Raw genomic sequence first — 13,831 nt, 5'->3', positions numbered from 1 at the left:
ACCACCTTCCTATCTGCATCGGGTTTTACATGTTATTTCCACTCTGGGTCATGTAATTTCACAGTAGACTTGGCCAGCACCAACCGTATCTCACGTGATCAAACAGCAGTTTATACACCTGGAGCCTAGTCTTTTTTTCATGGTGTTTTTCTTTGGAGTTAAAATAGCAATAATAGCTTCATCAAAAACAGTCTTCAGTCCTTTCTGGGTTAGAGCTGAACACTCCACATAGCAGCATGCACCAATCTGTCAAGAAACAAAAAAAGGACATTCAGATTATTGTTTACTTTCAACTGTATGTGGAGCTTGAGCTAGAAGCATGCAAATTCTCTTCATAACTCTGTGCTGTGGATAAGAAGAACTACACCGATTTATGTTTACACAAAATGAAGGTACAAATAAACTTTTTAAACCATGGTCCTATAATTCAAAAATGACAATACCAAGGAACAGATAAGGAAAAAATGAAAAGTAGTAAGAACACTGAGAAAACTAGTTTATAAGAGGCATAAAGAAAATGTAAAGTATTTTAAAATTAGTAACATATTAGAGGCACACTCAGCGTCTGAATTTCTTGGAATTATATCTATTTCAGATCGCTCTAGAATTTTGGACTTATAAAAGACAAGATGCTGGCCCAGTGATCCAATGGCAGTGCCACATTCTACCACACAGAAATCCAAGTGAAACGCTGAGGTCCAGATCTGCCTGATCCATGGGTTGGATACTACAAAAGGTGTCCACTCATCCTGGAGAAAGGATTTCTGGGTGTTTCTCTGTAGTGACATCTGTTAGTCACAATTCGCAAATACACTAGATTCCAAAGTGAGAGGCAGTCCATGTCTTTCTGCCAAAGTACCACCATTATAATGGCAATGCTGGGATTAATTGTGGGGTGAAATCCTTGGTTGACTTCTACATTAAGGCTCACAGCACCTACCACCGCTATCAACACCAGCTACATATGATGAACAGCAGGAATTTGTCAGGCAAAAATCAATCACAAAAAGTACACTAGCTGGACTGCAGTGGGAGGAAGACATTGTCGAATTAGTTTTGGGTTCATGTCTGTTTTTAATCTCTCTTATTATGCTGGTAGAATTTGCTACTGTATCAGAAAGCAAAAGAAACCGGAAAAATTAAATCTTATTTCTCCTGCATGATGATTTTGCTCCAGCTTATAATCTGATACCTTTGAACAGGTGGCATTGTCAAAATTAACCTGTTTATGGCAAGGTTCATTTTGGGTAGGTGTAATAAATCCAGCCAATATTCTAGGAACCAAAACTTACCTCCAAAGAGTTTTTTTCCCCTCATATAGTTAAATGCTAGAAAAATATTTTTACAAATCATGCCTAGAAAGTCGAACTGGGAACTCCCCCCCCCACCTTTTGCCGTCTTGGAATTGTTTCCCTACAAGCTATTTACTAGTTAAGACAGTGAATTCATAGCAGGCTACCTAACTGGTGCAGTAGGTTAAAGACTAGATTCTATATATCACGCCTAAAAAAATCCACATGGGGAAAAACCCGCCAAGGTGTATTCTATAAAGTGTGCCTAGATGGAGGCATACTTTATAGAGTACCACTAAATTTTGGCACGGTTTATAGAATGCTCACCATTAACGCTGGGGTTTACTAAGCTGCTAGTGCCGACACAACCCATTCACTTTGAATGGGCTGTGTTGTCAATGCTGAGCTGCTTAGTAAACAGACCCTTAAGTTAGGCATGGCACAGGTGTACTCTATAACAATGCGCATGGATTTTAGAAACACCCACGACCTGATCATTCTACGCCCCCTTTTCAGTTATGCCCATTAGAATTTCATCATTTTTACAGAATACGCTTAGACAATTGCGCACAAATTCTAATTAGTGTCGATAATTGCTTGTTAATTTGGCAATTACCAGAGCTGACTGGCTTGTTAACTAATTCAGGGGGTGTTTTACTAAGGCGCACTGGTGTTTTTAGCGTGTGCTAAATGCCCACAGGAATACATTGGCGCCTCTAGCACGTGCTAAAAACGCCATCGCGCCTTTGTAAAAGACCCCCTAAGTTATGTGTGGCAAATTGAGAATATGACTTGATTTGCATGCACAACTACATAGAATCTGGGGGCAAGTGTGTAAGCTGCACCAAGTTTCTGAAGGAAAGTACTCACATATCCCAGTTTATTTTACATGAATAAGGGCACAGTGCAGTGGTTACCAAACCTGTCTGGGGGCTCCCCAGCCAGACGGGTTTGCATGATATCCACACTGCCTCCATTGCATGCAAATCTCTCATGAATATTCATTGTTGATATCATGAAAACCTGACTGGCTGGGGAGCCCCAGGATAGATTTGGGAACCACAGACATATTATGTAAAATATGCATGTAAAGCAGGAGTGTTCAGCCTCGGCCCTCACCAGATTGAGTTTTCAGAATTTCCACAATGAATATTCATTAGATCTATTCGCATATAATGGAGGCAGTGCATGCAAATAGATCTTATTCATATTCATTGGGGAAAATCTGATTGGACTGTGGCCCTCACGGCTGAAACAACCCTGATGTAAAGAATAATCCCTCCCCAATCTCAACCCTGGAAGCGCATATGCTCAGGGCCTACTTGCACATGTATAGGCCAGGCAGTTTTATAAGAGGCACTTACTTTCTGCATAAAACACTGTTATACCTGTGAACATGCCTTTTAGAATTCCTCCCCAGTGCTGGGGGACAAATTTGTTCCATTAGGGCCAATATTCAGATCAAGGGAAGGGAGCCCAGATAACTCCCAGTCAACAATCAGCCCAGATACTCAATGCCAGGCATTGAATATCCGTTTTTGGCCAGTTTAAACTTAACGCCAAAGATATTACAGCTATTTAAGCGGCTCAATGTGTGGCCACTTTCAATAGCCAGCTATGGACTGAATATTTGGGGATAGCTGGCTACCCCCGTTGAATATTGCTAGATAACCAGTTAAGTGCCATTTAACCGGCCAGGTGCCATTCCTGACCAGTTAAATGATTTTGAATATCGGGGGGGGGGGGGGGGGGGGGGGAGGAATTGTGTCTTAGCATAATTCCAACTGGTGAGTAAACCATTAAAACTTCTCTTGCAGTGAACTTCATTTGTTTACATGTGATTTAAAATTTAACAGCTGTACAATTTCTGTGATTTTATTTTTTTTACAAAAATTAAATTTACCTCTTTTGCTAATTTCTCTCCATGCTCCATGGTCATAGGCTTCTCCTTCAAATCATTAAGTCTTGCTAAAGTTTTTGGATCATCACGGAGATCAATCTATTGATAATAACAATGGTACATATTAACAACTTTAAAATGTATCATTTTTATGACCTGGCAGTGTCTGCCTGCTCCTTTGGGTTTCCACATCAATTGAAAAAGACCCCCATGGTGTTACAATGGCATGAGGCTTCATGTGTAACAGGGGTCTCTATACTTTACTGAGAGAAGGTATGAAGAGAATCTTCTCCCGTTGTTGAGAAACCACAATTTATTACATTGGCCCAATAGACATATCTTTGGTGCAGTGGTTTCCTTTGGGTTTAGTGCAGATTTTGTTTTGCATTAATATAACTTGCAATACAGGGAGGGCTTCAATGCACAAAAATACAGTGGGGCATGGTTGTGCATGCTTATCAGCAGCATACAGAATTACTTCTTTTGTAGAAAGTACACTCAGTTTTAGCATGCTTTTTACTTCCCTTTTTCTTGGAGAGGGAATAAAGTTTTAACTTCCAACTGACTAAGTAGGAAGTCAACCGGAAGTTAAAACATTAGCCACCAAGCAACTGAGATTCCCAAGTTGGGGCCCCCTGGGAGACAAGATTCCAAATTTGGGGACCTACAGACCCAGGGTGCTGATCTAAAGGAGGTGGCTGAAGTCCAGGACTCCCACCCACCTTCTCACATGCTTAGCGCCTCTCTATACACTCACAAAGCACAACTGACAACCCAATTCCCATCCAAGTAATATCTATATCTAAGCTAATGGTGTAGGTTAGCTAGGTGGGGCTTTGTGCCAGCCTTCGTAATGCCAAGGCATTTGGAACTGGATTGAAGGATTTCCAAATCAATGGTCAGAGGAGTAGCCTAGTGGTTAGTGCAGTGGACTTTGATCCTGGGGAACTGAGTTCAATTCCCACTGCAGCTCCTTGTGACTCTGGGCAAGTCACTTAACCCTCCATTGCCCCTGGTACAAAATAAGTAGCTGAATATATGTAAACCGCTTTGAATGTAGTTGCAAAAACCTCAGAAAGGCGGTATATCAAGTCCCATTTCCCTTTCCCTATTTGAGATTCTACATGGAATGCTGCTACTGTTTGAGATTCTGTTGCTACTATTTGAGATTCTACATGAAATGTTGCAACTATTGAGATTCTACATGGAATGTTGCTACTATTGAGATTCTGTTGCTACTATTTGAGATTCTACATGGAATGTTGCTATTCCACTAGCAACATTCCATGTAGAAGCCTGCCCTTGCAAATCAGCAATGCAGCCGCGCAGGCTTCTGTTTCTGTGAGTCTGACGTCCTGCACGTACGTGCAGGACGTCAGACTCACAGAAACAGAAGCCTGCGCGGCCGCATTGCTGATCTGCAAGGGCAGGCTTTTACATGGAATGTTGCTAGTGGAGGAGTAGCCTAGTGGTTAGTGCAGTGGACTTTGATCTTGGGGGAACTGAGTTCAATTCCCACTGCAGCTCCTTGTGACTCTGGGCAAGTCACTTAACCCTCCATTGCCCCTGGTACAAAATAAGTACCTGAATATATATAAACCGCTTTGAATGTAGTTGCAAAAACCTCAGAAAGGCAGTATATCAAGTCCCATTTCCCTTTCTCTTCCCTTAATTAGATGCCACCTCTAACCACTGAAATTCAAATGAAAGTAAAGGTAACTTCAATTTTACTTAGCCCACTTTTTCTGAATTTAAGTATACCGTTTTAACTATTGCATGTTATGCTAACATTCCTTTAATTTTTACTTTCCTTGAGACACAAAACATTGAAGGAAAAATTTTAGTGCACATTTTCAGCATGCTCTTATTACACTACAAAGAAAAAAAAAGGAAGTTAAGAATTGGGGTAGAGAGATGGGTGTGTTAGGAATGACAAAACTACAGCTAGGACAAAACCCCAACTCAGTATCTAGGTAAAAAAAAAAATAATTTATGAAAAGATATTCAGTAATTCTGAAAGCTCCTAAGGAAGATTTTTCCTGGAAATATTAGAAATTCTGGTTGCGGGAACAAAAAGGAGCCCCTTCAGTACAAATATATCTGTTATATACTTTAAGAGGGTAATTTTATTAAAAGTTGCCTATTAAAAAAAAAAAAAAACCAACTTTTTTTTATTTGAAATTTGAAAATTGATACCAAGAACAATAACCAAGTATATCTACTTGTACAGAAATTGACTTCATTCAGGTAAGTAATCAACAGAAAATGAAATTACTTTAAAGAAAATAAAGAATCATCCCACTAAAGAACATATACTAAAGCAAGAGAGAGCTTCAAAGATTATAAGCAAGATTATTGCATCTAATAATTATAAAAGGAAGAGAGCCTAACAGAACTTCACTCCTCCTATGCCGAGGGGCTCCCTTCCTTGCAGCAATATCAGATGATGATTATTGGAGTTTGTCTGGTCTCCTGAAGATGCTAATGGTGAAACATAGGACTATGTCAAGACTGGAAAACAACTAAACCGGTTAAGAAAGTTTATTGGGCACAAATTTACATTACATTTTTCATCAAGCATCTGGATCCAGAAACTAAGCTAAGTGAAATTTAAGCACAACTATCAGTTCCCGTCAATATTCTCTAAAGCTTTATTTTTAGTTTCTGGCTGAAATAGGTTTAAGATTCTGAGCACTTTCATATCGTACAGTAATTTAAAACAAAATTTTTTTTTCTCCTTTAATATTATACATACTATAAATAGGGAGAATATTTGAAGAATTGTATCCCTATATTATTTAGAATTAGATAGTATCTTTGAGCAATTGGATGCAAATTTTCTAATGAAACCTTCAATATCTCAGTCAAATATTATATGAAAATATCTCAAGGTGATCTCTACTACTACTACTAACTAGCATTTCTAAAGCGCTACTAGGGTTACGCAGCGCTGTACAATTTAAACATAGAAGGACAGTCCCTGCTCAAAGAGCTTACAATCTAAAAGACAAGAGAACAATCTAAGGACAAGTGAACAATCTAGAGGACGAGTGAACAGTTAATCTGATAGGGTGGATGGATTGGGGCATTTTATATTTCTCGAGCGGTTAGGCGCCGAAGGCAGCATTGAAGAGGTGAGTTTTAAGCAGAGATTTGAAGATGGGTAGGGAGGGGGCATGGCGTATGGGTAAAGGAAGATTATTCCAGGCATAGGGTGAGGCAAGGCAGAATGAGCGGAGCCTGGAGTTGGCAGTGGTGGAGAAGGGTACTGAGAGAAGGGCTTTGTCCTGTGAGCGGAGGTTACGGGCGGGAACATAGGGGGAGATGAGGGTGGAGAGGTAATGAGGAGCCGCAGACTGAGTGCATTTGTAGGTAAGGAGGAGGAGCTTTAATTGTATGTGATATCTGATCGGAAGCCAATGAAGTGATTTGAGGAGAGGGATGATATGAGTATATCGGTTTTGGCGGAATATAAGACGTGCAGCAGCGTTCTGAACTGATTGAAGGGGGGATAGATGGCTGAGTGGGAGGCCGGTGAGGGTACTTTGGGAAAGTTTAACAGCTGAAGATTGGAAGACCTTGCCTGGTTCTCCAATGCTTCTACTTTAGCTCTCAAAAGTACAATATCTTAATTATTGCAGCATCAACAGATTGTAACACAGTTAATTTTAAATTGCTTTCCTATAAAGATCTTTTTAAAGCACCTATTTCCACCACATTAGTTGCAATCTTAGTCTCAGGAACAGAGACAGTCTCAGTAATGGCATTTAGTTTAGGCACAAAGCCTGACCAAGTTCAACTATTGAAGCCCAAATATACTCTTAAGTAAACTGCTCCAGATGCTGAAGAGAAAAAATAACTTGTGCAGAGACTGAGGCCAACTTACCTTCTCCTCAAGCTGCAATGCTAGATAGATTGGAAGATGAGGCCAGCAATGAGGGAGTGTTTTCTTCCTCATTTCACATAATGTCAGCAGAATCTTCTCTACACACCAACAGAGTCCACTCTGAACTCTACTCCTTGGGGCTGGGTGACCAGCGCAACTCAGTACTTGATCGCTCAGCTCTCTAGGAGAGAAGGTTCCAGGATGCGCTGGTGGTCAATTCGGGCTCAGCATTGTCTCCATCACCTGGGAACCCTCCAGTCCACCTGACTTAGGAAGGAGTCCAATCGGGAATGGCTCATCATACCCTAAAACTCAGATCCCTCTATGATCCACAAACCCACCCATAGGGCCAGAAATGGAAGCAGCTGGGATCTCCAAAGGATGGACCCTGACTTTATCCCTATGTTTTGTCCATCAAAGACAAAGTCGTGGTGATATAGTAATATACATAGTAGATGATGGCAGATAAAGACCTGTACGGTCCCATCCAGTCTGCCCAAAAAAAATAAACTCATAGCATAAGGTATGATGTGATACTCAATCTTGATTTGTCCTTGCCATTTTCAGGGCACAGACCACAGAAGTCTGCCCAGCACTGGTCTTGTTCTCCAGCTACTGACGCTGAATTCGTGAAGCAGAAAACGGTAACAGAATTCAAAAATGCGTGGGATAAACATAAAGGAATCCTGTTCAGAAGGAATGGATCCTCAGAAGCTTAGCGGAGATTGGGTGGCAGAGCCGGTGGTGGGAGGCGGGGCTAGTGCTGGGCAGACTTCTACGGTCTGTGCCCTGAAAATGGCAGATGGAAATCAAGGTCAGGTGTACACAAAAAGTAGCACATGCGAGTTTATCTTGTTGGGCAGACTGGATGGACCATGCAGGGTTTTTTTTTTCTGCCGTCATCTACTATGTTACTATAGTTACCTGATGCTAGGGTCCACCTTGTAGGTCAGCACCCAAGAAAAAGATCTAGGTGTCGTCGGAGACTAATACGCTGAAATCATCTGCCCAGTGTGTGGCACCAGCCAAAAAAGCAAACAGGATGCTGAAAATTATTAGGAAAGGCATGCAAAATAAGACTGAAAATACCATAATGCCTCAGTATTGTTCCACGGTGCGACCTCACCTCCAGTACTGCATTCAGTTCTGGTTGCCGTATCTCAAAAAAAATATAGCGGAATTAGAAAATGTTCAAAGAAGAGCAACCAAAATGATAAAGGGGATGGAAGTCCTCTCATATGTGGAAAGGCTAAAGAGGTTAGGGCTCTTCAGCTTAGAAAAGAGACAGATGAGAAATGATTGAATTCTTCAAAACCCTGAGTGGTGTAGAATGAGTAGAAGTGAATAGATTGTTTACTTCTTCCAAAAGTACAAAGACTAGGGAACACTCAAGGAAGTTACATGGAAATACCTTTAAAACAAATAAGAAGAAATATTTTTTCACTCAACGAATAGTTAAAATCTGGAACTCTTTGTCAGAGGATGTAGTAACAGTGGTTAGCGTATCTGGGTTTAAAAAAGGTTTGGACAAGTTCCTGGAGGAAAAGTCCATAGTCTGCTATTGAGACAGGCATGAGGAAGCTACTGCTTGCCCTCAGATTGGTAGCATGGAATGTTGCCACTATTTGGGTTTCTGCCAGGCTCACTTGGCCACTGTTGGAAACAGAATACTGGGCTAGATGGACCATTGGTCTGACCCAATATGGCTATTCTTATGTTCTTATGACTTGAAGAATGCCTATATCTACATACAGATACCTGCCATAGGAAATATCTGAGATTCTGAGTAGAGATTGCCAGTACCGTGTTCTGCCATTTGGTCTCTCATCATTTTCCAGGGTCTTCACAAAATGTCTATGGTAATCAGAGCATCATTATGCATCCTGGGGATGGTTTCGCTACCTTGACTGGCCAATCAAGAGCACATCAGAGGAAGGTGCAAAAGAATCAATGCACAGAACCATTTGGGTGCTGTAGCTACTAGTGTTTGAGATAAACTACCCCAAGTCCTACCTCGGCCTGTCTCAGTGACTGCAGTTCATCCAAGCCCTGCTAGACACGACTCGAGCCAGTGCTTTCCTCCCACCCACTTTGGTTCAGGAAGTTCACTGGAGTCAGCAGTTATCAAGTCGGCAGATGTTGAGATTACTAGATCACATGGCCTCCATCGTGCATGTCACACCCATGGCACACCTCAATTTAAGGACTGCTCGATGGACTCTGCCTTCCCAGTGGATCAGGCCATGTGGAACCTAAATGATGTCATCACTGTCACACTTCCTCTCAAGAAATCTCTGTCTTGGTGGCTAATTCACAGCAATTTGGACAAGTGATGCCCATTCCTAATTTCTGAACCCCACCAGACAGAAACGACAGATGCATCCCACCTTGGGGTGGGGAGCTCATATAGATGAGCTCCACACCCAGGATCAGTGGTCTGCTCAGGAGAGACAACATGATGAGATATTCTCACTGCCTCATTCACTTCCCCATTGAGTTGAATTCTGTCAGCTGTTGTATTAGACAGAGCTGGTCTCATGTGGTAGCAGCAAGTGGGAAGATGCACGCAAGCTCAGTGGGATGCTCTCAAATTCTTCTAGAAAGAACACTAGGGAGCACTTACGGTCTAGGCTCTGTCAGATGACATCACCCATCAGTGAGAATACTCACCCTGATGTCTGTAGTGAACATCTTCCAAAGGGTGAATAACTTTGCTTTTTGTTTTGAGCTCATTCTCTTGCTATATAGAGATTTTGTGTGTTTAACCTCTGCCTTTTTTGAACATCCTTTTCTTGAAAACTTATTACCGGATACTGCTCTTAAGCTTACCTCCTTGCAGTTTTATTTTATGTCCTCTAGTTCTAAGCTTCCCAGTCTTTGAAAAAGATTTGTTTGCTCATTAATATTTATTTATTAGGATTTATTTACCGCCTTGTTGAAAGAATTCACTCAAGGTGGTGTACAGTATCTTTCAAATATTTAAACATCTGTATCATAACACCCATCTCTCCTCTCGGATATACATATTCGGGTCTTCAAGTCTCTTCTCATACATCTTCTGCTGCAGACCCCAGACCATTTTGGTTGCCTTCCTCTGAACCAGTTCAAGCAAAATACGGCCTCCAAAACTGCTGAACACAGTACTCCAAGTGGAGCCTCACCAATGGCTTGTACAGGGGCGTTATCACCTCCTCCCTTCTGCTGGTTATGACCCTCACTATGCAGTCTAGCATCCTTCTGGCTTTGGCCACTGCTTTGTCACATTGTTTTGCCACCTTGAGATCCTCAGACATCATCACCCTGAGGTCCCTTTCCTGGTTTGTGCATATCAGCTTCTCTCATCATATACAGCTCCTTTAGATTTCTGCACCTAAAATCCATCATTGTATTTCTTTGCATTAAAGCTTAACTGCCAAGTTTTAGCCCATGCTTCTAATTTTTGTAGATCACTTCTCATCATGTCAGCTGCCTTCAGGGTGCCTACTCTGTTGCAAGTCTTTATGTCATTGGCAAAATGGCAAACTTTTCTTCCTAACCCTGCACCAATATCACTCACAAAGATACTGAATAGAATCAGTCCCGGGACCAACAATCCCTGAGGCACACTACTACTCACCTTTCTATCTCCGAGTGAATTCTATTTAGCACCACACTCTGTCATCTGTCAGCCCAGTTTCTGATCCATCACCTTGGGACCAACCCCCTGGGCACTTAGTTTACTTATAAGCCTCATATGAGGAACATTATCAAAGGAGTAGCTGAAATTTAAGTAGAACACATCCAAAGCATGCCCTCAATCTAGTTCTCTGATCACCAATAAGATTCATTTGACACAATTTTCCTTTGGTAAGACCATATCAATTTGGATCTTGCAACCCATTTAATTCCAAGAAGTACATTATCCTTTCCTTCAGCAGCATCTCTATAACAACTTTTCCCACCACTGAGGTAACGCCTTTGATTTCCCACCTCTGTTATCACTCTTATGAACAGGGTCCACTTCAGCCTTTTTTTTTTTTGTTACATTTGTACCCTGCGCTTTCCCACTCATGGCAGGCTCAATGCGGCTTACATGGGGCAATGGAGGGTTAAGTGACTTGCCCAGAGTCACAAGGAGCTGCCTGTGCCTGAAGTGGGAATCGAACTCAGTTCCTCAGTTCCCCAGGACCAAAGTCCACCACCCTAACCACTAAGCCACTCCTCCACGGTTGCTACTATTTGAGATTCTACATGGAATGTTGCTATTCCAACATTCCATGTAGAAGTCGGCCCTTGCAGATCACCAATGTGGCCGCGCTGGCTTCTGCTTCTGTGAGTCTGACGTCCTGAAACAGAAGCCTGCGCAGCCCTTCTACATGGAATGTTGCTAGTGGAATAACAACATTCCATGTAGAATCTCCAATAGTATCTATTTTATTTTTGTTACATTTGTACCCTGCGCTTTCCCACTCATGGCAGGCTCAATGCGGCTTACATGGGGCAATGGAGGGTTAAGTGACTTGCCTAGAGTCACAAGGAGCTGCCTGTGCCTGAAGTGAGAATTGAACTCAGTTCCCCAGTTCCCCAGGACCAAAGTCCACCACCCTAACCACTAGGCCACTTTCTCCAATCCCACGGAACCTCTCCCATCTCCAAGGATCCTTTAAATAAATAATTTTTAATGTTGAGAAAAAAATATTTATACATTTAATCATTAATTTCAATTCATATGGAAGAATATTTATACTATTCTAGAAGTATGATCCTAAGGCAGAATATGATGAGAAAACTTTACAAACATGGCAATTAAAATTTACAAAATGTTTACTGAAATTAGAAGCAAATCAAAATGCCACATCTAGAGAAAGCTCATTTTGACCTCCCTGTTTCTCGGAAACTGCAGAGGAAGCAGAAGAAGAAGATTGTTCAGAATCATTTCTTATCAGCGTTTGATGGAAAAAGATCTGTAGTAGTTCTCATGCTGGTTCTGACTTGTTTTGTGCCCTTAAGTGTGGCAAAGTGAAAATTGGGGGGGGGGGGGGGGGGGGGGGTCGGAAAGTTCTGCCCAAAATTACTTGACGCCATGATTCCTGGAGAGGTTGTCTAGTTGGGATGCAAAAAAATATATAAAGGACCTTTGCGGTTTATATATATTTTTCTCTTAGATGACATTATCCTTCTGGATGGAATACATTTTTAAGCCACTGATATACATTGGGACAGTTAGGGTACAATGCATTTTGGTTACAGCTGTATCACAATATATATTAACTACCTGAACTTTTGTCTCGCTGCACCCTACGCCTGGAATAAACTTCCTGAGCCCCTACGTCTTGCCCCATTCTTGGCCACCTTTAAATCTAGACTGAAAGCCCACCTCTTTAACATTGCTTTTGACTCGTAACCACTTGTAACCACTCGCCTCCACCTACCCTCCTCTCTTCCTTCCCATTCACATTAATTGATTTGATTTGCTTACTTTATTTATTTTTTGTCTATTAGATTGTAAGCTCTTTGAGCAGGGACTGTCTTTCTTCTATGTTTGTGCAGCGCTGCGTATGCCTTGTAGCGCTATAGAAGTGATAAATAGTAGTAGTAGTAGTCTCTTGTAACCAGAGCTAATATTGTGATGTCATAATGCCTCAGGCCACCAATAAGAGCCAACCTCATCAGTGATGTCACAATGGCTTGATTGTCCTATACTTGGCTTACTTTTATTACATAGCTCTTTGAGCAGGGACTGTCTTTCTTCTATGTTTGTGCAGCGCTGCGTACGCTTTGTAGCGCTATAGAAATGCTAAATAGTAGTAGTAGTAGTAGTATACTGACACTACAAAGCCATCAAATTTTCACCATTTCTGGGAACACAACCTAGGTTAATAAGTATTTTTTTTTTTTAAAGCCAGTCTCTACCTTTACTGACAAGTTTTGAAGGTCGCTACTTGTGTATAGCAACCTGGAGCAGATAATTTTTTTTCTTTTTTTGATGATGCCCCACTTAGTTGATTTAATTGCTTCAATAAAGTCAGAGGTCCCAGGAGACCAGATTTTCATCTATAACTTCATGATTCACAGGCAGGAAAGTTTTTTGGGAAAACTTCTATCCTAGTTATCGGATATTTTTAAAATATTTTTATCTGATGTACTTGTTTATTTGAATTTTTATTTATGCCGTTATCTTCTCTACATATTTCTTGACCCAAAGACTACCGACTACTTTATTCAGGCTCTTCCAACCATTGAATACTTGAATTAACAATAGATACATGGCCCCTGATATTCAACTGGTGGTCAGTGTTTTTTTTAACGCAGATTGTTGCCGGCTAACGTATCCCCCAATGTTCACTGCTGGGCACCAGCACTATCACCGGCCCACGCTGGACCACCAGGGATACAAGAAGGCCTGGAGGGAGGGCTTGTCTGCATGGCTAGGGGGAGGGGGTCTTGATGTGGGCTGGGGAGGGAAAGAAGGGGACATTGATGGAAGGGGGGCTTGAAGGGGCTTTAGGTTAAAAAAAAAATTATAATATATATATATATTTTTTAACCTAAAGCCCCTGAGCCTCTTCAAGCCCCCCTCCCATCAATGTCCCCTTCTTTCCCTCCCCAGCCCACATCAAGACCCCCGTCCCTTAGCCATGCAGACAAGCCTTCCCTCCAGGTCTACCTGTATCCCTGGTGGTCCAGCGTGGGCCGGTGTAAAATAGCTGCCGTGATCTCTCATGGCAGCCATTTTAGACTGGTGCTGCTGCCCCCAACGACCCCTCTGGACCA

At 41.7% G+C, this 13,831-nt stretch overlaps 1 protein-coding gene across 1 annotated transcript in view; it reads right to left on the bottom strand.

Moving 5' to 3' along the window:
• Positions 1-69: 69 nt before the first annotated feature.
• The window catches only part of RHOQ (ras homolog family member Q), an 81,117-nt gene continuing 67,355 nt past the window's right edge, over positions 70-13,831 (bottom strand). The window contains exons 4-5 of the mRNA XM_030195812.1: positions 3,196-3,291; positions 70-246 (exon numbers count right to left, since the gene is read on the bottom strand). Coding sequence (XP_030051672.1) covers positions 91-246; positions 3,196-3,291 — 252 coding nt within the window. The 3' untranslated portion in view covers positions 70-90. The remainder of the gene's footprint in view (positions 247-3,195; positions 3,292-13,831) is intronic.

The sequence above is a fragment of the Microcaecilia unicolor genome, chromosome 3, assembly GCF_901765095.1.
Source record: "Microcaecilia unicolor chromosome 3, aMicUni1.1, whole genome shotgun sequence".
NCBI classification, from domain to species: domain Eukaryota; kingdom Metazoa; phylum Chordata; class Amphibia; order Gymnophiona; family Siphonopidae; genus Microcaecilia; species Microcaecilia unicolor.
Note: the sequence above shows the minus strand (reverse complement) of the source record. Positions and strands in the feature narration are given on the sequence as shown.